Source organism: Tiliqua scincoides, chromosome 11, assembly GCF_035046505.1.
Source record: "Tiliqua scincoides isolate rTilSci1 chromosome 11, rTilSci1.hap2, whole genome shotgun sequence".
Taxonomy (NCBI): Eukaryota; Metazoa; Chordata; class Lepidosauria; order Squamata; family Scincidae; genus Tiliqua; species Tiliqua scincoides.
In genome coordinates, this window is record NC_089831.1 from 2,890,335 (window position 1) to 2,915,957 (window position 25,623).

At 46.0% G+C, this 25,623-nt stretch overlaps 1 protein-coding gene across 2 annotated transcripts in view; it reads left to right on the forward strand.

Annotated features, from left to right (window-relative positions):
- ANTXR1 (ANTXR cell adhesion molecule 1) overlaps positions 1–25,623 on the forward strand; it is a 175,798-nt gene that overhangs the window by 119,879 nt on the left and 30,296 nt on the right. For both annotated transcript variants that reach the window (XM_066639503.1, XM_066639504.1), the window contains 2 exons: positions 11,070–11,111; positions 25,336–25,431. In XM_066639503.1, coding sequence (XP_066495600.1) covers positions 11,070–11,111; positions 25,336–25,431 — 138 coding nt within the window. The remainder of the gene's footprint in view (positions 1–11,069; positions 11,112–25,335; positions 25,432–25,623) is intronic.

Below are 25,623 nucleotides of genomic sequence, written 5' to 3' on the forward strand. Positions count from 1 at the left end.
CCCAAGAAAAAATGCCCAGTGTTCTGAGTGCAGATTTTTTATGTCATATAAGGTAGACCCTCCTTATCCACAGGCTCAGCGTCCGCAGGTCTGAATACCCACTGATACCAAACCCACAGCTGGATGGCCTGAGAGGATCTTTGGGATGTGACCGGAAGTACCTTCCAATTGAGTCCGAGAGGTCATCTGAGGCGGGGAGGTTTCACATGGCCTCCCTGCATGTCAGAAAGCCTTTTGGTTTGCCAGCATGGCCTCCCCTTGCAGATTTCATTATCTACAGAATTTGGTATTCATTGGGGGGGGGGAGTCCTGGAATGGATCCCCCACAGATATCAAGGGCCCACTGTTGTCAGTATGGGGTACCCAACAGCCCTGTGTATATGAGAATACAAGAAGTTTGTGGCTCCTGGAATGGGTTCTTCCTTTTTCTGAGGTGTGTGTGAGCTGAGCATGTGTTTTAATTTAAAAAAGGAATTGGTCCCCACCCTGCTGTGCTCCAGGCAGGATTCCTAGCAGGCTCCGCTTGGAAGCTGGGGGTAATTAATTTCACCGAACTTAGAGGATATGTGCCATGGATTCTTCTGGACCAAATGGTCCTAGTGGCTCTTGCCCAGCAAGGCACATTGTTTCCAAATGCATCATTGTTTATGATTCTCCAGTGTGTTCTGCTGAAGAAAGGGATGAAGGGTGGAATTGATTGCTCCACTTACAGTAAATGCAGTAAGGTCAATCAGTGGTCATTTAGGAAGTGGGGTTGAGAGAGAGAGAGTGTGTGTGTGTGTGTGTGTGTGTGAGAGAGAGAGAGAGAGAGAGAGAGAGAGAGAGAGAGAGTCTGTGTCTGTGTGTTTTATTGCTTAAATTGAACCCTCTTCTGCTTCAGCAGGTGCCCTGAACAGGTGGACTGGTTCAGAGGTCTGCTCTGGATGCTTGTGGCTGAATGAGGTCATAGAGTTGTGAGGCAGCAAAGTGGGCCACTGAGAGATACAGGAAGCTGGACTAGATGGGCCTTTGGCCTGATCCAGCAGGGCTCTTCTTATGTTCTTATGACCCTGCTTACCTTTTCAGGCAAGACAAAAGCTCAACTTGAGACTGCAGGTGGGAGACGCCCCTCTTGAAGCAGGGCGAAAAAAGAATCTTGAATGTAAAAATTTTTTTAGTGCATTAGGATAAAAGTTCCCACCCAGCCTACTCCCTGCTGGGCTTGTTTTTTGCTCACATGGAAGATGAGCAGTAAAAGAAAAGTGGTTTCCTCAACTTCCAGTCTGATGTGGTACAGTCCACTCCAGCACTTCTGGACTCTTCCACCTCATTTGCACATCATTCTGTTGCAAATGTAGACCAGGTCTTGGACCATGGACGGGATATGGGGGAATCCAAAAGAGGCCAAGAAAACCAGCATACATATTGGCTAGAGCAGCGATTGTCAACCTTTTTCATTTCACAGCACACTGATAAGGTGCTAAAATTGTCAAGGCACACCGTCAGTTTTTTGACCATTGACAAGGCACACAATGCTGCTGGTAGGGGGCTCAAATTCCCCAGTTGCCCTACTAATAAATGACCCTTCCCCACGGCACACCTGTGAACCATCCATGGCACACCAGTGTGCCATGGTACAGTGGTTGAAAATTGCTGGGTTAGAGAGTCAGACTAGGAGTGGGGAGACAGTTTTGAAGACACAGTTTCAGCTTCAGTTTGAAGCTGAAATCACTAGTCTATAGGTTGAGTCGCCATCTCTCAGCCTATCCCACCTCACTAAGTGGGTATTAAATTGGGGGGGGGGGGCGCGGCAGTAAATAATATATGTTGCCCTAAGGAAGGCTGGGATAAAAAATAAGTAAAGATAGAAGCAGGGAGAGGAGATGGATTGGCATATGCTTCAGCAAGCAATCCATGGGGCATATGAAACTTCCTGAGTCTGTCCAGTCACCCCGCTCTCATTTTTGTTGCCTCCTGCTTGCAGTGGTGCCATTAAGCTGGCCATCTTGTTTCGGGCAGAGGGTTGGACTAGATCAGGGGTGTCCAAAGTTTTTGGCAGGAGGGCCACATCATCTCTCTGACACTGTGTCAGGGGCCGCGGGGAAAAAAAAAATAATTTACATTTAAAAATTTGAATAAATTTAACATAAGTTTACATAAATGAATATATTAAAGATGGAACTTATGTGAATGAATGAAGGTCTTGCAATAGCTCAAGGCCTATAAAAGTCCTTGCACAAAGCAAGGCTGACCTTTCCTTTGCTGCCTCTATTGCATCACAGACGTGAAACAGCAAGCAGCGGAGGGAGCCCTCATCCCACAGCTCACATGAGAAGTCAAACAGTCGCCCTCACGCTGAGAGCAGTTGCGTCAGGCCAGTGTGGGCTCCAACAAATCTCCAGAGGGCCAGAGGCTCATTGAAGACTGGGGGCTCCCTGAGGGCCGCATTGAGAGGCCTCGAAGGCCGCAAGTGGCCCCAGGGCCAGGGTTTGGGCACCCCTGGACTAGATGATCTTGAAAGACACCTTCCAACTCTATGAGTTTGTGTGTCAATAGCTTTAGGACCACGGTGGCCAAGACTGGCAACTGGTTGTTCTTGGGGAACCACTGCCAAGTGCTTCCAGGATCAGAGGCCCCAACAGATGGAGGTAAAGCTGCAGGTGCCTAGATGCAGAGAAGGTGGACTGGAGTAGCGTATATAGACTGTACAAGGAACCAAGGCAATGAATGGGGCTCCAGGCAGGACAGCAAGCAGACTAATACCTGGTTGAGCAGCTGGTAGATGCTGTCATATCCCATTACCTCTCTGTCTGTGATCTTTGTTTGTCCAGGCCCTTAACCATTTTACTTATTTAACAGTATTTGGAGACTGCCGTTCCCATATAGACTCAAGGCGGTTTACATAGGCAGACTGACCACAACCCCCCTTTTGTTTTCAATTGGGGTTTTTACAAGTGTTATTCTATGAGAGAAACTCGTAGAATTTCCATTTCTCCAGATGTTTCCCTCCATGGTGTAATCATCAGATGTTATCCAATTCTTGGCAGTTGACTCCTCCACCGGCCGCACTCCTCCACATTCCTTCATCTCTAGCCAGCAGCTTCCGGTCACCCATCTAAGGCAAGACCCAAGCTGACCCTGAGCGGGGACATGACTGAGACATACAAAATTATGCAGGGGATGTATAGAGTGGATAGAGGGATGTTCTTTTCCCTCTCACACAACACCAGTACATCCACTAAAATTGAGTGTTGGGAGAGTCAGGAGAGACAAAAGAAAATGTTTCTTTATCCAGAGTGTAATTAATCTGTGGAACTCCTTGCCACATTATGTGGTGATGACATCTGGCCTGGATAATTTTAAAAGAAGATTGGACAAATTTCTGGAGGAAAAGTCCATCTCAGGTTACAAGCCATTATTGTTGTCTTACGTGCTCCCTGAAGTGTGTGGCAGGCCACTGAGAGATACAGGAAGCTGGACTAGATGGGCCTTTGGCCTGATCCAGCGAGGTTCTTCTTATGTTCTTATGATCCTGCTTAGCTTTTCAGGCAAGACAAAAGCTCAACTTCCAGACCACACTTCCTGCCCATTTCCTGCTCCACCATACCATTCCTCTCTTTTCCTTTGGCTCCTTATGCTTCTTCCCACAGCTGTCTTCTTACTGCATTCTCTCTTGCTTCCCCCAGGTTTCTTCTCAAAACCTATATTTCCCATGAAGCCTGAGGCACAACCCTCTGAGGTCCCATACTATACTGTAGCTAAACCCCAAATGTCCATGAAATAACCACATTTTTGGGGGGGGGGGCTTATTTACTTAGTTTTAAAATGCAAATCCCCTTTCTTAAAAGAATAAAAATTAAATGCTTAAGCTTAGTATGAATAGTTGAAGCACAATAATTAAAAAATACAGATTAGATTAAATAATTAGATTAAATAAGTGTGGTAGAGAAGGCTCACAGAAGCCCAATACAAGGAAAAGTCTTCAGGTTGTACCAAAAGACTGGAAAGGGGTGTTTCAGCTGCAACTTGCTGGCGGGGGGGGGGGGGAGGAGTTCCATGTTGTGGGGAACTGAGAAAGCCATTGAGAAAGCCAAAGGGGCCTCTGGTGGTGACCTCACTGCCACTCGATCCATGAGGCCACCTGATGCCTCATGGCATCAGCAGTAGGTTGTGAGGGGTGGTGGATTTGGGATGTGTTTCACCTTGAGGCTCCTTGCAAGCTGCTGTTGAACTCAGAAGTGTGGGACTTCCGGTTTCATTGACGGCAGTGGTTTCCAACCTGGGCTATGTGTACCCCAGGGGTACTTGCCAGAACTTTTAGGGGTACTTGGAAAAGAATTAAATAATGATGGGAAAAGGCAGGTCTGTATTAGAATGTCTTGCAGGGCTGGTATTAGAACACCTGGTGGGGCTGATTTATGGAAATCGGCTGCCAAGGGGTATGCAAGTGAAAAAATGCAGGGAGCCACTGATTTACAGGAACTGCACAAATGGTAAGGGGCGTTTAAAGTCAAGATTAGTACCCGGAACTGGGCCAGAAAGATGCAGCTGCCAGAGTAGCACTCGGACAGAGTCAAATCACCAAACTCCAACACAGGCCACCTCATTCTGCAGTAATTGCAGTTTCAGAACAATCTTCAAGGGAAGCCCCATGTAGAGCGTCCCCATTGTTAGCCCGCACCTCTGCTTACACTGCCTCCAGGTAGGCTACAGTCCCCAAGGTCTAGGGTCAAGAAGTGACCTCATCCACCAATATTTTTGTTTGGCAATGCTGCTCTTTAGAGTTGGTGTAGCCTCCACTCTCTTTAGCATGGCTGCCTGGGGGATTAAGGCACAGTGGTTTCCAGTTAGGCTAAGGAGTTTTAGTTAAGCCTTCTTGAGCAGGTGGAAAGCAACTGAATGTAGGGAAGGCGAACACCAAACATCTCACAGCACATCTTGTGGAATGAAGAGCAGGAGAAAATCATCTCCTGGAGATATTTGGTTCTTGTTCTGGACTTGAGTTTGCCCAAAGGGTCTTGAAGTTTTGTAGAAAATGGAGGAAAGTATTTAAAAAAATAAGCAAAGTGTTCCTGATTAATACTGAGGATGAAGTTGGAGAGGAAATGCAGGTCCTCAGCTGCAGCCCCCAAGGAACAATTAAAATACAGTTTATACATTTTCCCATCAGTAGAGGGGAATTAATGAGGTTAAAATGATTTGACTGCTGCCACCCTTTCCAGTGGGGGAGATAAAGACACAGGCATCATTCCTCAGTGCTATTAGTACACTTTCCAAAAGTTTAAAAAAAAAAGTTTTAAAATGTAAAGGAAAATAAAATGAAAAAGTCATGAGAAATAATCCCAGTGAAATGCTCACAGTGGAATTAGGATGACATCAGCTGTAGAGGAACCAGCAATCCCACAATTCATTGAGAGATTTTTCCTATGTGAACTCCATTTAAATGAGCTGCAGAAATGTAACTATCCTGGCTGCATTCCAAGAGTAAAGATCCCACCCTGTCCAGGGTGGGCTTAGGATTCCTCGGGGTCTCCAGGAATCCAGTTTTGTCTCCAGTTTAATTCTGTTTGGAGACATTCTCTGCATTCTGAAGCTAACTGGGCATTGCAGTTTGGGGACAACACCTCCAGAGTTTGGCCCTGCTTAACTGTTGGATCTGTGCCGATCAAATACACCAGGCTCGCATGCCTGCATTCTTTACAGTGGTGTTTGCCATACTGACTGTCGTTCGAGTATTGGAAACAAATGAACAGAAGAAGAAATGGAAAATGCCTGGTTTTAATCTTGAGTCTGGGAAGGGACGTTATATGTTTCATGTTAAACATGTTTCATGATGTGTATGCGCAACCTCCTGATTTTAGAAATGGGTTATATCAGAATGCCAGATGCAAGGGAGGGCACCAGGATGAGGTCTCTTGTTATCTGGTGTGCTCCCTGGGGCATTTGGTGGGCCGCTGTGAGATACAGGAAGCTGGACTAGATGGGCCTATGGCCTGATCCAGTGGGGCTGTTCTTATGTTCTTACAATTGTCTGTGTGTGTATTCTCACTTGAGTTGAACATGAAAGTCAAGGAGTTTGGACGTAGCTGTCATGGCCTTCTGCTTTGCAGGATACCACAGGCCCATCACAAGATGCTCTTCCTTCTGCTGACTCAGGGCCAGTCCTATCCAATCTTCCAGTGCTGGTGCAGCTGTACCAATGAGACGTGCGCTGCATCCTGTGGTGGGGAGGCAGTCACAGAGGTCCCATCAAGGTATGGGAACAAATTTACTTTGCTGGAAAGTTGGATAGGACTGGACCCTCAGTCCCTTGGTCTAGCTAGGCTACCTACACCAGTGATTTTCAATATTTTCCTTTTCACAGCACACTGACCTCTATGGTCTTCTCTGTGGTCTTCACCTCTTGTGATTTCACTTCTGGCTTCTATGAGTGAACCAGAAAGCAGTCTTTGCCTCTAAAAGCTTAGCCATGATGTTGAATGATTCCGTTCAGGAATGTGGCACCTGCCAAAGGGAGGAGGCCTTTAATGCTTTTCCACTCTGCCATTTTCATGCTGAAAATTCCCACTCCTGGTGTAGTCATTTATCCCAAAGCGCCTATTCTAAAAGGTAGGTATAACACTGCATCAGGTATTGTTGCTGCCAGCCCTGGGAACTCCTATGGATGCCAGCTCCATTGGAGCACATGCCTCAGAGATAGAGTCCCTGCCATCTTCACAGAGGGCTGATTGCCCCCCGGGAGATGGGGCCCTTGAATAACTTAGGGTGCAATCCTAACCCACTTTCCAGCACCAACATAAGGCCAGTTTTTAAAAAGGGTGACCCTAAGCTCCCTGCAAATTACCGGCTTATCTGCTTGCTCTCTGTAATAGGCAAAATTTATGCAAAATACCTAAATAATAAGCTTTTTACCTGGACCAACTCTAAGGATATCCTAGGTCCTGAGCAATCAGGATTTTGTCAACAAAGGATAAAACTGTTTAAATTTTAAGTTTAAACAATGGATAACTGTTTAATTTTATCTCACCTAGTCTATAAACAGATTAAGAAAGCCAAGGCAAGACTCTACGTGGCTTTCCTTGATCTATGAGCTGCGTTTGATTCCATTGATAGAGATCTTCTTTGGTCTAAATTAGCCAGCATGGGGATTGATAAAAGACTATTGACGTTAATTAAGATCTTATACTCTAACACATCATGTAAAGTTAGATATACCAGGAGTGGTAGCCTCACACGCCCCATTGCTATAAACAAAGGGGTTAAGTAGGGATGCATTTTGGCTCCCATGCTATTTAACCTGTTCCTGAATGATTTAGCCCCAGCCTTGAAGACAGCGGATGGTCACTGCCCGATACTTGGGTCCCATCCAGTGCCACTATTACTGTATGCGGATGATGCGGCTCTTATTTCTCGAACAAGAATTGGCTTAAAACGTCTACTTAATCAATCTATAGAGTATTTTACATCCAAAAGTTACAGATTAACTACTCTAAATCTAAAATCATGGTGTTTGCCAATAATTGGAAACCATTTAAATGGTCATTTATGGGCAACAAAATGGAACAGGTAAAGACATTCAGATATTTAGGCATTAATTTCCACTACAAGCATTCATGGGTTTCTCATCATAATGCAGTCCTAAATGCATCAAAAATCTCATCCCTTGCAATTTCCCGGTTTTTTTTTAGCCAAGGTAACAGATATGTCCCGGCTGCTTTAGAGGTATTCAAGGCTAAGGTACTTTCGCAAGTTCTTTATGGCTGTCCAATCTGGCATAAGGCCTTGAATCATTCAACTGAGAGCATACAGGCCTCCTTCCTGCGGAGGATCTTGGGTTTTCCCAGATGTGTCCCATATTCTGCTATGTGTCTTGAAGTGGGTTTTATTAGACTCAAAACATTGACTTGGTTGAGATCAGTAAAATTTTGGCTTGCAATCCTCTTCAGTGCTGCCCCGTATGGGCTAATGTACCAGCTTCTGGCTGATCCAGTTCTGCCTGTGGAGGTTGCAGATTTACTCTCCAAGCTTAAATCGATAGGACTAGACACAGCGAGCCTGGGTATGATTGGTTTAAGCAAAGCCTACATTGGAAATATTGCTCGATATTGAGCGTCAAGAGCTACTCTGTGCAGCTAATACCATTTGCTCCCCTCTCCATCTGCACATCCCAGTCAGCTTTGGGAAGCCAGCTTCTTTCCTTTATCATCTGCAGAGCCCACAGGCTCGCAGAGCATTCTCCCTTGCGAGATGCAGTGCCTTTCCATCAGCTCTGCTAGCGGGCAGGTTTTGTGGCATTCCCTACTCAGAAAGAAGATGTACCTGTGACAGGAATTGTGTGGAGACATTACATCATATATTTTTTTACTGCCCACTCCATGATACCCTTCGTAAGATCTATCTGGCTCCACTGCTGAACAAAATGCAGGGCTGGGAGGATTCATTTAAATTACAAACTCTTCTTTCCATAGAGGAAACTGACTCTCTTGACAAGGTTGCCAACTTTGTTTCTGGGATTCTGGCAGGACGGAATTCTGGGTCTTCCACTATATTATGGTGAATGGGAGGAGGGGGTATTGGATGATTACGAGTGTTTTATTTTATTGTGTGTGTGTTCTGAATGTTTGGTTGTTGTTTTGTATTTCCATTATCGATGCCAATAAAGGTCTTATGTATGTATAAGGGCAATGCAGCTACTAGGTAAGGAAACAAACATTCCCTTACCTTGAGGAGGCCTCCATGAGTGCCACCCAATTGCAGGATGCAGCACATGTCCCATTGGCACTGCTATGCCAGTGCTGGAAAATTGGTTAGGATTTGGGCCTTAATCTCTGCAGGAGTATTTCATATTATCTGTAAGGGTCAGACAAGACCTGGGGCACAATCATTGGCAGAAGCCCTTAGGATCAGCTTACGCATAATACCAAAGATCAAATCTGCAAAAGTGTTTTTTCCTTTTCCTTAAAAACAACAGGGGGGTGGCGTGGTGGTGGACCAGAGCCAAGTTTCAGAGGAATCCCATTGCCAATTCCCTGACTGAAATTGCCCCTGAAAACAATGTTTTTCCCCTCCATGGTTAATAGTAGCCTGCACGGGGTGATTGGATTGGGGGGCTCACTGCTAGAGGGAAAGGTTTTGACCCTCCCGCCTCATGCGCTGTAGCCCTGATCCAAATTACTCTCATATACACACAGGTGTGCGAGCCACCTAGCTGCTTTTAAAAAAGAAAAATTGTGGATCTCCTGTGACAAGTCTAGTTTCTGGTGGTTGGGGACAGGGCTTCAAAAGTGCCCTTTGCAGCTCCTGGCCTGTCGCTGTTGCCAGCAAAACCTGAATCAATTATGCAAGATAATAAAACTGCAGAGAAAATTATGCAAAATGAGAGCAAATATGCAAATATGCTCATTTTGCAGTTTTGTACAGCTTGCAAAATTCATTCTTGTTTGGGCTGCTTGAGTGCCCAACTAAAACGATTTAAATATATAGGTGCAGGCTGCATTGCATTGAGGGCAAATAAGACTACCAATTCACAACAGATTGGTCTGTGTTTAGATTATATTCTATTTTTAAAACTCTGCTCTAAATTCATGCACTATCTTCTATTTACTCCTAGAGTAGGAATTCAACCTGAGAGTTGCAATAAGTTTCTGTGCAAGGCATTGGGGTTTAGAAGGGATGCGTGGCATGCCTCTGCTCTAGCTTTTTTGCTGGATGGCTTCTCTGTTGCTCTTGGAGTGAAGCACTGAAGTGTTTGCCAAGGCTTGCTCAGTCCGAGATGCAAATTTTTTCATGGAATAATAACAGCCTCACGCCCACACAGACTCCTTGCTTCCATTAGGAAGACACTACTAGACACACAGAAAGGACCCTAAGCTCCAACTTAAATTATTTTCTGTTCTCACAAATGCAAGAGAATCTCTCCACCCCCCACGTGTGCAGGTGTGTTTGTGCAGGTGTTTGACATGTAATCAGGAAGTGACTAGGTTTTGTATGCAGAGAAAAATAAAAGAAAATTAAAAATGCGTCATTCAGATTATGTTGTATGACCTAAAATTAATACCTAATAAATTAATATCTCTATCCTCCTCTCTGACATTTTCATATAGGTACACCCTGTTCCAGTATTCATACAGCCCCTGAGTTTACCCCCCAAAACCCACCCCAAACCCTTACTGTGCTCTTTGTGTACTGCTGTGAAACCTGGAACTGAGGGACGTCTGGTTTCATTTCAGGGACAGTGCATTTGTCTCTCCCTATAAATGAAACCAGAAGTTCTGGGTTTCACAGCAGGTCACAAGGAGCACAGTAAGGAGGGGAATTATCTGCTTCTTGCTTGAACGAGGGCAAAGGAGATAAAGGTCCAGCCTATTTATACACGGATTTTTTATACACGAATTTGACTCAACACGAATGGCCCCTGCAAATGAGAAGGAATGTGCTGATCCCTGGAGAAGGGGAAAATGCACCCCTTTAAAATCAGTTTAAAAAACTGAACAGTCCTTTAGCAACAGCCTCCTTAATATGAGAGAGAGAGAGAGGGCAGCTGGCTGACAATCCATCAATCCTTCTCTCTCCAGGGGCTGTCCCTTCCCCCTGAGCAGTGAAAGAAAGGTGATCGCTTTTCATTGGTGAAGGGAGGGGCTGAGTGAAGCTTTCTAAGCTCTTGGAGAAAGACTGGTTGATGGATTGTCTTCTTAATGACTCGTATTTTAGAGTCAGAAGGTCAGCAAGGCTGTTTTTCAATCACCAGAGCAAAGAAACTTTGTTTTTTAAATTGATTTGCTATAGTGTGTTTTTTTGCCATCCATTGAGTGCTTGGAAGGAACCCAGGTGAATAAGGAGTCTCAACCTGTAACTGCAGCAGGTTGGAGGGAGGTGGCAGCAGCAGACTTGGGCTCCCTGAGTCCACCCCCCCTTGACCCTCTTGTGATCTGCTACTTATGCCACCCACAGCAGGTGGCTGCATGGATGTGCTATCAGCAGGTCACTCTGGCTTCTCAGGTAAGATGGTGCAAGCTGCAGTTTTTGAGTGCAGATGGGAAGGCCAAGTGGTTCTGTATTAACCTTCTGTCTTTTCTCTTTTTTCTTTTCAGATTATCAAGGAGCCACCTCCTCCCCCTATGGAAGATAGTGAGGTAAGAATCTCAGTCTTTTGCCACTCGTCGTATGTTTCTGCAGTTTTTCCTGGAGTTGATGTGACATGGAAGTTCTTTTGTGTGGGAGATTTTAATTGAAGTCATGGTCAGGGATATAATTTTTTAAAACTCTTGTGCCATTTCCTTGAATCCTCCTCTGCTCCCCCTCCCATAAACCTCATGAAGGGGAAAAGACTCTTTTCCTGTGCGCTGTGGCCCTAACCAAATCACATACCCCTCCCTCCACAACTGCTCCTTGAATTGGAAAAAGACAGATGTTCCCATCACTGAACTCCCACATCACATCTAGTTTGGCCCTTGGCTTTAGTCAATTGCGAAACAAATTTTAAAAGCTGCATAGGTCAGAATGCTCATTTGCGTTGCAAATGCCTCATCTGTTTCATCTTTCACACAAAGGATTGTTAACAGAGGAAGAAGTCAGAGATATCATTTCAACTGTGCTGAATTCATAGTAGTTTCTTCACCCAGAGAGTGATCCCAGGTTCATACTGTAACTTACAGATAGATGTTCCAGAAGATTGAGCACTGGGTCAGTTGTCAGTCTTGCACTCGCCATGTGCTTCAGGTGGCTTTCCACCTTTTAAAAACAAGATAGAGTGGGATATGTACCTTTTATTAATATACACATTAATTTTTAAACTTTATTTAAAATGATGCAAATGTTTAAAATCATGGCAAAATAATGCTTCGAGGGAATGAGTCTGGTGATAATGACATGAACACTAACCAATAGGTGCCATCTATGGCTTTCCCCCAGTTCAAACTGAACCGCGTTGAAAATTTGCAGTACCGTTTGTTCCAGGCTTGGTACATTTTTGCACTATGTTGAACTTTCTAATAGACTCCTTACATTACAGTAAAAACTGGATCAGGCAGTATTCTCTCACCTCCAGCTTTCCACCAAGCAGGCTGGCTCAGCCTCTGATGCCCCTGCACATTCATTGATTTTATCCAGAAAATTGATTTTCATGCAATTTTTTCCTTCACACATTGGAATGAATGCACAAATGTATTGGAAGTGTGATGTCCAGGAACTATGGATTTGGGGCCAGTGTGCCATTTAGGCAAGAAGGGCAGCTATTGCCCTTTTCTTCTTCCATGCAGCCAAACTGTGCTTTCTGCAAAATGCTGAGTGTTAATTATAGGATGGGTATCGGAAAAGGGGCATATTTTATTGCTGAGCAGCCTTCCTCCAAAACTTCCACATGTTGCTCTGAAATATAAACCTCATTGCAAATGATATTGCATCCCAAGTTGTGTGTGTATTGTTTGTTTTGGGTGAGACTCGAGCTAACCAGCGATCAAGGAATTGAACTTCCTGATTATTAGTTCCATGGGCTGCACAAAACGGAGAGTTTGTAAATAGTTTGCGACATATAAGAGGTCGTAGCTCTAGTGCAGGGGTCTCTAAACTTTTTGGCCGAAGGGCCGCATCAAACATCTGGAACGGTGTCGAGGGCCAGGAAAAAAAATTAAATATAAAATTTAAATAAACACATTAGAGATGGAACTTAGATGAATGAATAAATGAATGGGCTCAAATGTCCAGGACTTCTCCAAGAACGAACACAGCCCAAGAAATAAAACGCACACTTAAATGGACCCCCATTCCCCCCACCCCACAAGCACAACTCTGGTTGTGTTTGGTCAACTGGGTCAGAGGCTCTTAGGGGATCAGAGGCTGGCCGTGGACCGGATAGAGGCTTGCTGCGTGTCGCATCTAGCCCCCGGGCTGGGGTTTGGCAACCCCTGCTCTAGTGCAAAGATTTTTCAATGGTTTTCTCCTCACGGCACCCTGACCTCTATGGTCTTCATCTCTTGTGATGTCACTTCGTGCTTCTCAGAGACTCTTTTGGATTCTGTGGCTGTTTCTAGGGCAAGTGTGAGCGATTTTGAACCTTTTTCATCTCACAGCACAGTGACAAGACGCTAAAATTGTCAAGGCACACCATCAGTTTTTTTACCATTGCCAAGGCACACCATGCTGCTGGTAGAGGGCTCAAATCCCCCATTACAACAACAAAAACAACAACAACAACAGTATTTATATACCGCTTTTCAACAAAAAGTTCACAAAGCGGTTTACAGAGAAAATCTAATTAGAAATATCTAATGGCTCCCTGTCCCAAAAGGGCTCACAATCTAAGCAGATGCAACACCAGCAGACAGCCACTAGAAAAGACACTGCTGGGGTGAGGTGGGCCAGTTACTCTCCCCCTGCTAAATAAAAGAGGAGCACCCACTTGAAAAAGTGCCTCTTAACCAGTTAGCAGGGGTTACCCAACTAATAAATGATCCTCCCCACACCTTTGGACTGCCTGTGGCACACCGGTTGAAAATCGCTGGTCTATAGTAACAAATTGTCTGTCCCTCTTCCTCTGCCAGGTCCATGTTACTAACAATTTGTTACTACAGACAGTTAGCCTAGAAATAGAGCTGTAGAACCCAGAAGAGCTTTTCAGCCGCTATATGCCAAGCTCCCACGGCACACCTTTGGCCCTTTTGTAGTACACAAATGTGCCGTGGCACACTGGTTGAGAATTGCTGCTCTAGAGGCTGACTTGAGTCCACGGGTCTTTGCCTACTTGGTTCTAGTGCCAAGCCACCAGCCAACCCATAATTGGATAATGTGTACATTTTGCCCACTTAACAGCAAGACAAAGACACACTACAAGTTCTACATTCGGCAGCAGAGCTGTAATTTAGGAAAGGTGATTATTGCTTCCTTTAAGAGAAGCCTCTGTACAAAACCAAAGCAATCTTCTACATCCTCCCCTTTGAGAGATGAATTCCCAGAAACTGCAGCTGTCCAATAATCACAGTTCAAGCACCGTTGGCCTTGATCCTGCCTTCTAGAGGCCCATAAGGCTCCTATGCTTTTGTAGTTATAACTGAACACAAAATGTTACCCTTCCCTCCTGAAAAACCTCTGGAAAAGCCACTGCCGCCTCCATGTTGGACAGTTATCTGTGGTGTTTCACACACAGGGTTTTTAATCTTGAGGGTTCCACTAGAAGAACATTGGATGGCTACCTCAGTATGAGTAGAAAAGGAAGCATTTCACATCAGAGGTATAGGTCTGAATGACCCCAGTGTAGCTAAAGCTCTCATTGAACAACACAATCACTATGTTGATACAGCAGTTAAATTAAACCCAAATGTTTCAGATGTAGCTGTCATGGCCTAGGTCCCTTCTGCATCAGGACATTGCAAGTCCTCAGGCGATCTCTTAGTAACACAGAAGGCTGCTTTTTGCTGAGTCAGATCACTGGTCCATCAAGCTCAGTATTATCAGACTGGGAGAAGCTCTTCAGACAAGGGTCTTTCCCAATGGGGAGTGCTAGGGATTGAACCTAGGACCTACTCTGTACTCATCTGGTGCAGCAATTTTCAGTGTTTTTCCTCTCACTGTGCATTGATCTCTATGGTCCTTGTGGTCTTTACCTCTTGTGAAGCCACTTCTGGCTTCCAGGAGCTCTTCCAGGTTCTGCATCTCTGTTTCTTGGGCAACTGTCAGTTGGCAGTTGGCAGTTGGCATCCACAATCCACAGATGGTCTGGTGGAGCCACAATTCATTACTACTGACAGTTGCCTTAGAAATAGAGCTGCAGAACCCAGAAGACTTTTTCAGCAAATTTCAACTCCCGTGGCACATCTGCAGATCTTTTGCACAGCAATGTGCTGTGGCTTACCGGTTGAAAATCTTTACTCTAGTAGGTCACCACCCTTCCCTGAACTCACAGTCTTTACCCTCCTAACCTAAGTGGGGGTACCTGGTGATGAGTCATTGACAAAGTCCTTAAGTGGTGATAAAAGTAGGAGCCATATCTCAGAAATTCCAGGCCTGGAACCAGCACTTTGAATCGAGTCTAGAAATGAACTGGCAGCCAGTGAAGCTCTCTTAATCCAATTTTTATATTGCCCTGGCAGTGCTTTTCCCCCAAAGTGTCACTTAATTGGGGTCTATTTAACCTCAATATCAGTTTAGTGAGTATTTTTACAAGCACTGGAGGATTATGGCCATGTATGACCATCCCCCGTGTGCTTTCAGAGCCACGAAGTCAACAAAAGTCTGGAACTCTCCTGTTGGCGCTGCAAAGCTGCTGGTGCAGCTTTTTGCAGTGTTTATTAATCTTTTCCAGATTGTTTCCTTTCTCTTCCTGAAAAAAAAAAATCTCAATGGTGACTATATTAAAATAAACCTGAGGGCAAGTGGCTAAGCTCAGAGGAGCAGGAAATGTATTTTTATTATCCATGAATTCTCCCATGTCTTTACAGTGTGGGCAGCACTGGGCTGATCTAGCATGCCATTTCGCCACCCCCCCCTCCCGCTTCCCAGTAACCCTGGCTAACTCTTCTGTTGTGGGAAGAGGTGGGGGGGAGGAAGAAGAAAGGAGTCTTCCAGCAGAGTCAGGGATCTGAAGGGAAGGGTGTGTGGCTGGCCCAGAGCCCCAGCTGTTGTTAGGTTCTGTGCCTCAAAGGTGAGGATTTAAAGAGTGGAATGGAATCATAGAGTTGGGGGGCACTGCAAAGCCACAAGGAAGGCTCATTTTGAACCAGTGACAGCCAAAATGATAAATGTCTTATGGCTGTGAACTGCTGCATAGATCCTGAGCTTTCTCCATAAATCCCAGCTCCTTCCTGGGCTTTCTTTGTGCTAAGATGCATTCCAAACATCAGTTTTCAATACTCAGTTCTAATCCTGGTGTGGTTGTAAGGAAATGCCTCTGAGCATACACAGAGTGCACTCCCCCTCCACTGAAGCTTAACCTTTTCCACGCCGAAGGAGTCAAACTAAAGGCAACCATAAGCATGTGATTTAGCCTGGCGTGAGTGTTTTAATCTGCAGATAGCAGCCAGATTGGGGGATCTCATGGATCAAGACCACTGTATGGGGAAGGAGATTAAGAGTCCAATCCTATGCCTGTCTACTCAGAAGTAAGTCCAATTACAGTCAATGGAGCTTACTCTCAGGAAAGTGTGGATAGGATTGTATCTTAACTCTCTGCCCCCTCCATGGTTGTAATGTGGATTGGGGCCTCCTGAGGCTGCTGTGTTGGGGGGGAGGTTGCTGTGTTGGGGGGGATGCCTAATGGAGTCAGTACAACCATTCTGTTGCTCAAGTTTTTACTGGTACACAGTATGAGATAGACCCCCCCCCCAACAGCCATTAAGTTCCATGGCTGCTTCAAAATGCTCCAGATCTCCTTTTTAGATTATGCAGAAATGCTGAGTAGCAGAAGCTTCCAGTCAGCTTTTTTTTAAAAAATAATTGTGGCATAAAAACATAAATAAATAAAGGGATGCTGGGCTCTAGTATCGCCTTTCATCCTTGGTTTAGCTACTCATTCTCAGTCTCTGGCAGGCAGGTAGCTGCGAGAGGGAAGCATCCATCTCAGTTAATAGACTCCACATGTGGAAAGGAATTTTCCCCCCTGCCCTCGGCAGAATGGAGCTCATTGGCCATAGCAAACACAAGTGGCCGATCTTTCTTTCTTTCTTTCTTTCTTTCTTTCTTTCTTTCTTTCTTTCTTTCTTTCTTTCTTTCTTTCTTTCTTTCTTTCTTTCTGTCTTTCTGTCTTTCTTTCTACAAAATCATTGTGATGCATATTTATTTATGCATCTGAACTGGCTTCAAAAGAAATTGTTTTGGGGCAGCAGTTGAGCAAACAGAAAAATTGACCCCTTTTCCCCTCCATCCTTTTCTGAAAATCCAAAATCCAGTTAGGAAATAGATATTGTGGTAACCACTTTTGCTGGTAAAGGACAAGGCTGGAAAAGGTATTTCCAGCTGTGAGGCACCAGGCTTGAGCACAAGCGTCATATTTCTGAGCCTTTTTAGGCGACTTAGGAAGCCAGGCTTTCCCTAGCTTTGAGCTACACAGAACATCTCATATGGACATTGACCCATAAAAAGCCTAAGCAGGGCCAGCCCGACCGTGACGCCAACTGAGCCATGGCCTCAGGCAATGGTCTCAGGCAGCTGAGTCGTGGCAGGACACCATCTCTGTCCACCTACTTACCTCTTCTGCTTTTCCTTCTCCTTCCACTTCCTGGATTGGAAAAGGAAGAGGGGGAGTGGAAGAGGGAATGTGGAGGACAGGAGAGTGCTGAGCTAAAACACTGGAGGTTGGGAGGAGCAGAGGCTGGCCCCAGAGGCATCCCTAGGGTTTGCAGCACGTGGTGCGAGAGCGCACTGCATCACCCCCATGATGGACCTCCTCCCATACCACACCATATAGAATAAATTACAATATCATATACACAGCCTAAATCCAGGGGCCTCACTAGGGTTATATATACAGCTATTTCACCATGGTTTGTTTCATTGCATTCTGCATTAAATTACCTGTTACCAACAAAAGATATGTAACACGATGGTTTTATTTGAAACACCAAGATTTCACAATTTTTGCTAGTAGTGGTGTCTCCCTTCCCATGAGTGCTTCGCCTGGTGCGGTCCACAGCACCCTCCTAGTGACACCCCTGGCTGGTACAGCATCAGGTGAGAGGCACGGCATTTGGCATGCTGCCTCAGGTGTAAGGCCAGCCCTGTATCCTCGGCAAGACTGAAATCCTAACCTTGCTTCCCCCACAAAGCAGCCCTTATCTGAATTGCCCCCTTTGAAACCATCTGCCTCAGAGACAAACGTTCATCCCTTCATGGCTAATGGAACTTGATAGGGGGAGTGATACAAGTCAGACATGGGGCAAATGGTTAAATCTCCACCCCTGCTGCACCCTCGATCCAAATTGCTCCCCCCAACACGATGTTGGAGTTCCCATCCCAACACTCCCATGCTGCATCTGCTTTGACACTGATATGTAGTAAGTAGCATTCCCTGGGCAAAAACAACATATTTCCGAGTGCTTCCCAACCTCCTAGTACTGCAGAGCAGCTAGGAAATGTGAGTGGTGAAGACTTAGAAACAAGAGCTATCTTAAAAGCAGAAATGGTTTGGTAGAGTGATTCAGGCAGTTAAGAAACAGCAATGAAAGTGGTCAAAGAGGAACTGCAGATACCCAAACTCGTTCCAATTTAGCTTGGATGATTATTCCATACTGTCTTCTGAATGGCCCCTTGGAGACAAAATTATCCTTCTGTTGCCAGCTTCAGGTCGGCCGGGGGGGTGTGTGTGTGAGTGGTTGGCTCCACACCAAACCTCGAATATGGCACAAATCAGGATTTGTGGTGGGCTTTGGGATCCAGAAATTTGCCATGTTGGATCTTTGGCTGAAAAAAAATTGTTTAGAGAAACATTTTTAATTGCAACTAAAGCAATTTTTCCCCTGGATTAAAGGTTATAAATGTTTAGTTTCTAGGATCCTTAAATGCACTTTCCTGGAAGCTGTGTTTCTTCTGGTGGGTCAAAGCCTCTTCCTTGACATCAGGCACCAAGTTGAATGCAGATCACCAGCTTATGTATTGTGATTCATTGCTTAGCTACCTGGTTTTGCTGCATGTCTGTGGTGCGTGGAACAGGAGGGTTGTCAGAGCACTCGCAGGTTGGAATGCAGTATATGGCTGGTGAGCTGTGCAGGGCCATAAGCTGTTCATGCCGTCTTTGCCTTCCACATGTGGTGTGACTAGAGTCAGGTGATCAGGAAGTCACCCTTGGAATGAGAATAGGGTGCTGTTCCAGGCAGATCTCTGTTCTCACCTGTACAGTGTAACTGGGTACAGATGTAGTCAATGGGACAGAGACTCTGGAAAGGGGCAGAGAGCGCCCTACTAAGGCTTAGTGGAAATTCGTAAGGAAGAACTTTCAACCAAAGTCAAAACCTTGAGATTGGGGATCAAAACCCCTGCTTCAGCTTATTTTGTACTGCTGCCTGTTTTGCAGTAGCAATGGTTCCATTCTCCCCCCCCCCCAGCCTTCAGAAGCACAGTGGATCCTCCTTATCCGTGGATTTTAGTATCCACAGATGCTGAGCCCTTGGCTGGAGGGCCTCAGAAGACCTCCCGGACATGACCTGAAGGCACTTCCAGTGCACGCTGGAGAATAGAGCGTTTCTGGAGGCCTTCTGACGTGCAGAGAGGCTGCATGCACCTTCCCGCACCTACAACATCTCCCAGTTGCGTCTGGAAGGCGTTTCTGGTCACATCTGACTGAGGCCCTCCAGCATGTATTTAATTATCCTCAGAATTCAGTATCTGAGGGGGATCCATTCCAGGATCTGAGGTACACTGTATGCTGCATCATCAGGTGGAGTTGTTCCGAGAGGCATTCTGGCAAGAAAGGTGTTGGCTGCTGGCCACTGCGAGGAATATTTCTGCCACTGGTACATTTTGCCCTTCACCTCCCTCAGCCCCTGCAAACTGTCAGAGTGCCTCCCAACTTCTCAGCCTGCACATGGAGCCATGGACTTGCGTGGGCCATTTCAGCCCAGCAATATGGACTGACGTTCTCTTATGCAGAAAGAGTCCCAGACTCCTTCTCCTGTTTCCCTTGTAGCTGCGAGAATCTGCTGCATCCGTCCAGCTCTCCAAACCTTTCCTTTACTCACATTGCAAAAAATGGAGCCTGCAGACACATTTCCTGGGAGCCAGTCCTGATGGGGGACAGTGAGACTCTCCGTCTGCTTCTTTCTCTCTGATTCTGGGCTGTTGTCATTTTGGTTTTGGGTGCCCTTTTCTGTTCTGGCCCGTTGGCTTCTTCAGCCTTGAGTCTTAAATGGCTCACAAGGCTTTTAAGGGCCTGTGGAAAGAGTTTCTTAAGCTCTGGTATTTCCTGTTGTGCTAATGCCGGCCTGTGCAGTAACACAGCGAGGAGAGGAGGGGAAAGAGAAACAGCAAGAAATTCTGGAGAAAAATATTTGGCTGGGTTTGATCTTGGGTTTCAAGCAGAAAAAAATCCTTGCAGAAACTCTGTGCAGAGAAAGAAGAATCTCAAGTCACCATCATGGGCTGTGCAGCTTTAGCAAGAATGAGAAAGAATTGAACACAGAGCAAACTCAGATTGCCCTAAAGAATCTCATGATACCATTTAGCGCTCTTATGGTACTTTGAGGGTCAAACTAGGTGAGCACTTGACTCAAGGGGGGGATTAATTTTTATAAATAGCAAATAGGAGGAGCTGGAATGTGGCAACATCATGACAGGGGGTTTGCTCTTTGCTCCCACAGTGGTTTTGATCCCAATTGCAACACCCCTGACATGCAAATTTTAGTTTTTTTTAAAAAAACTCTCCAAATCAGGGGGTAGGTGTGCAATAGGAATCTACTAAACGCGCCCCCCCCCACACACACACTCGATGGCCATGTTTTTGTGTCCCCTTGCCATTTGCAGATGTAATGAACCTCTTCCTCTCAGGTGTGAAGGAAAACAGACCACACTCCTTTATCGATGGGTAATCTTTTTATAAACCCCTGTGGTCACTTGGCACCTGCAGGTCTATCCCAGACCGGTTGCCAAATAGCTCTTAAATAGCAGAGCTTCCACTCCTGGTAGCCAGGCCAAATTTTGGGGAACCCTCCCCTGAGTCTACACCCCCTTGGGCTCAACTTGAACAGTGGAGCAGACTCCCACTATGGGGTCTCCAGGGTCCACCCCCAGACACACTGGATTGCCTCCCACAACCAGTCCCTGTGACTTCTCCAATCCCAATAATCCAGTCAGTTGTAAAGAATAGGATTTATTGAATAAAGGTTTGAAGCAAAGTTAAACAGACAGCACTGCATCAGTCTAAGGTTTAGGAATTTAGGAAAAGAGCACCCAGTCTAATAAAACAACAACTACCTCCTAACACTAACTATCACTCACCAAAGTGCTGCAGCCAAGTTGGGTCACTCCTGCCAAGGTGGTCACGGGTCTCAGGCCCCCTCAGCCAGAGGCAAAGTCAGCCCAATGTAGACCCCCCTCTCTCCCCTTTATAGGTTCCCTGACCCATCCACCAATCAGAACTCGGTTCCAGAAGAACATTCTAGGGGTGGATGTGCCACAAGCCTTCTTACTCATGGTGGACTCCCCCCTCCCCACTTGAGACACTCACACCTGAACCCTGTTGTTAATCACGCTGGCCTTGAAGCCCACTTGGTAGCTTGGTACGATATCAGAGGGCCCTGTGAAGCGGCCTCCTCCACAGTTCTCCCGGGCCTGGTATGTACTAATTAAAGTTGGTTCCAGCTGGGGTCTGAGACTGGGGCCTAACAGCCTGTCTCCAGGCAGAACTTTCTTTAATCAGATGTTACCTGGTCCTTGATTTCTCCTTTTTTGTCACATCAGGCTGTTGTGCAATCCTTTTACCTCCTTTAATGCTGAGTGTGCATTTCATGTGTATAACCTTGACGGTGTCCTTGGATGAACCCTGTAAGGTGCTTATTATTTATCCCCATATTACAGATGGGGAAGACGGGGGCTGAGAGGGAATAGCTTGTCTCAGGCCACGTAGTAAGTTTATAGCACAGGAAAGATTAACACTAGCGAAGCCCTCATTAGAACATAAGAACAACCCCAATGGATCAGGCCATAGGCCCATCTAGTCCAGCTTCCTGTATCTCACAGCAGCCCCACCAAATGCCCCAGGGAGCACACCTGATAACAAGAGACCTGCATCCTGGTGCCCTCCCTTGCATCTGACATAGCCCATTTCTAAAATCAGGAGGTTGCACATACACATCATGGCTTGTAACCCGTAATGGATTTTTCCTCCATAAACTTGTCCAATCCCCTTTTAAGGCATCCAGGCCGGATGCCATCACCATATCCTGTGGCAAGGAGTTCCACAGACCAACCACACACTGAGTAAAGAAATATTTTCTTTTGTCTGTCCTAACTCTCCCAACACTCAATTTTAGTGGATGTCCCCTGGTTCTGGTGTTATGTGAGAGTGTAAAGAGCATGTCCCTATCCACTTTATCCTTCCCATGCATAATTTTGTATGTCTCAATCATGTCCCCCCTCAGGCATCTCTTTTCTAGGCTGAAGAGGCCCAAAAGCTGTAGCTTTTCCTCATAAGGAAGGTGCCCCAGCCCAGCAATCATCTTAGTCACTCTCTTTTGTACCTTTTCCATTTCCACTGTCTTTTTTGAGATGCGGCGACCAGAACTGAACATAATACTCCAGGTGTGGCCTTACCATCAATTTGTACAGCGGCATTATAATATTAGCTCTTTTGTTCTCCTAATGATCCCAAGCATAGAATTGGCCTTCTTAACTGCCGCTGCACATTGGAGTGACACTTTCATCGACCTGTCCACCACCACCCCAAGATCTCTCTGCTGATCTGTCACAGTCAGCTCAGAACCTATATGTGAAGTTTTGATTTTTCCCCCCAAAAAACTTTACACTTTAGACTTTACACTTACTTACATTGAAATGCATCTGCCATTTTGCTGCCCATTCTGCCAGTCTGGAGAGATCCTTCTGGAGCTCCTCACAATCACTTCTGGTCTTCACCACTCTGAAAAGTTGGTGTCGTCTGCAAACTTAGCCACCTCACTGCTCAACCCTGTCTCCAGGTCATTTATGAAGAGGTTGAAGAGCACCGATCCCAGGACAGATCCTTGGGGCACACCACTTTTCACTTCTCTCCATTGTGAAAATTGCCCATTGACACCCACTCTCTGCTTCCTGGCCTCCAACCAGGTCTCAATCCAGGAGAGGACCTGCCCTCTAATTCCCTGTCTGTGGTGTTTTTTCAGTAGCCTTTGGTGAGGGACTGTGTCGAACGCCTTCTGAAAGTCCAGATATATAATGTCTACGGGTTCTCCCACATCCACATGCCTGTTGACCTTTTCAAATAATTCTATAAGGTTAGTGAGGCAAGATTCTCCCTCAGCAAGGCTTGTTCATCTATGTGTTTTGAGATCCTATCTTTGATGAGGCATTCCACCATCTTTCCCTGTATAGATGTTAGGCGGACTGGACTATAGTTTCCCGGGTCCCCCCTCTTTCCCTTTTTAAAGATCGGCGTGACATTTGCTATCCTCCAATCCTCTGGCACTGTGGCCGTTTTGAGGGTCAAGTTGCAGGGACTAAAATATCAAGAGATCAGCAACTTCATTCTTCAATTCCTTAATAACTCTTGGGTGGATGCCATCAGCTCACTCTCTACTTAGCCACTATTCTGGCTCTCCAGGCAACTGATTTACCTCTAAAATACTTATCTGGTATATTGCATGCTTCCCACTTCCCTGATTAGTAAGAAGTCCTTGGGTTTGGTTTCTTTCAGAAGCAAAAGCACTGAAGCTTATGGTGTTCTTGGAATATTTGCTTTCTTTGTACATGTAGAAGCAGAGTATAAGTTAAGGAAAACAGCCTGCATTCTGGAATGGCACAGTTCCTTGTCGAAGAATTTGAGGTGTTTTTTTTTGCAAGTTCTATTTGGGGTTTTCTTTTTGTTCTTTCAATGTAGTGCACAGTCTGTAAAGGTGTGGTTATCACACAAGCTGGTTGGCTCTCTACCAGAGATGAGCACAGGCTCAAGGGAGACTTTTGGTTCCACGTCCCCTCCCATGCATAAAAATCATGTCTCCAGCTCTTTAGTTTATGTATCTTGGAGATAACGGATCACATTCCATGCTGCCTGCCAGGCCAAGGAAATACCTATTGAGAATGGTCTCCAAAGCTTGAAAGGGACTCTGTTTTTAAGGCCCTGGATGTTGTTTTTGCCTCCTGCTCTGCTGGATCAATGAATGCAGCCTTAAGAGGAGAAATGATCCTCTCTAATGGCAACATCAGATATAAATGAAGAAACAGTGTGATCTTGTGTTGTCAGACCAGCCATATGAACACATGCCCATGTACAGGATGCTTAATGTCTCATACATAATTCATAGCACTCTTTGGGGTCATTGGGTCCCATACTCAGTGCCGTTTCTGTACATTCCTGATATACATATAGCCCTATTGAATAGACCAAGAGTTCTCCAGGCAAAAGGGTACAAAACAAATTCAGGGAGTGGAGAGAGGTGGGCCAGCATCTCCTGAGAGTGCATATGTCTGACTCCCAGATGCTGGCTGGGGCCAGTCGCCACAGGCAGTCAAGCCCTGCTAGGATGTGAGCATCCCTTGGGCATTTGGAACTGGCCCTTCACATCCTGTGGGAAACCAGAGGCTGGACTGATTGGTTTTTTGGTCGAACCCAGCAAGGCTCTTCCTAATACTTCAAATGTGAAATCCAGACAAGGGTTTTGGAGCAGCTGTGCCGTGGCCTGTTTTCTACCAAGGCAGTTCAAGTATTTTGCTTATATGGCATCTAGCGCATGATACTGTTTGCTAATGTACTGCTAATTGCACAAGGTAGTTGAAAACTGCTGTTTGAAATTGATGACACTGCTGTGTCTATTCTCTCCTGTATCTTTATTACTACTAAAGTAATATTACTATTACTTTATTACTCAACAAAAAGTAGTTAGCAAAGGGCTCAGTCCAAAGGCACCTATGGATCGATGCAAGTCCCTTGCACTGGCCCAGGAGGGTCGCAAATGTGCCATTAGGCATGTTTGCACCTCCTCAGGAGGAAGCTGTGTTAGCGCATGGAGGTGCACCGACACACAGAGGCTGAATCCAGCCTCCATGGTGGCTTCCTCCGATTGCCTTGTGTTGGCTTGGATGTGCCTACGCAAGGCTGTGAGGCAGGCGGGGAGGAGGCAGGAGGGAGGTGTTCCTGGGCAGGGGGAGGGCGAGCAGTGGGCGGCCCCAGGAGCAGGCAGGAAGTGGGAGTCGGGGCTGGGATCCAGCGGTTATGCCATTCCCAGGGAGGATGGAGCAGCTTGAAGCCGCTCCGCTCTCCTCAGACGTCTGCCACCTCAAGAGGTGGCGCAAGTCCAAGGAGACTCATAGGGGCCAGCAGCCCTTACCCGGAGGTAAGGGGAAAAGTTTCCCCTTGCGTCTGGCTGAGCTGCTTATGGCCACTATCCTGTGCTGGATACGGCAAGAGTCTCCTAGCTTGCCTGTTCCAGCGCAGGATAGGATTGCGCCCAAAGTGGTGCCCATTGCTAAACCAATCAATCAGTGGTTCCCTGTTCCCAGAGTGCTCACAATCTAAAAAAGATGCAAAAGGACACCAGCACAGCTGCTGGAAAAGACAGCATGCAAACATCAAGTCCCATCGTGAAGAGGGACAGTTGCTCTCCCTCCTAAATATAGGAGGAGGTCACTTTGAAAGGTGTCTCTTTGCCCAGTTGGAAGGGTATCTCCCATTCTCTTAAAGTATCTCTTAAAGTGGGGTATTTTTAGTGGTTGTTTCCCTCTCTTTAGGAGGAAGATGATGATGGGCTTCCCAAGAAGAAGTGGCCAACGGTAGACGCTTCCTATTACGGTGGACGTGGTGTTGGTGGCATTAAGCGGATGGAAGTAGGTGAACCCTGGATTCAGTGCTGCAAAAACTTATTTTCCAGCTTAAGAGCCCATTCCTGAGCTCCCGTGGCGCGCGGCTGCAGCAGCACCGAAAACGGCTGCACACCCACGGCAGCTGCAGGCAGCACCTTCTGTCCCCTTCCCCCAGGTAAAGGGAGTAGCCCCGCAACCAAAAGGTCGGTGGTGGGG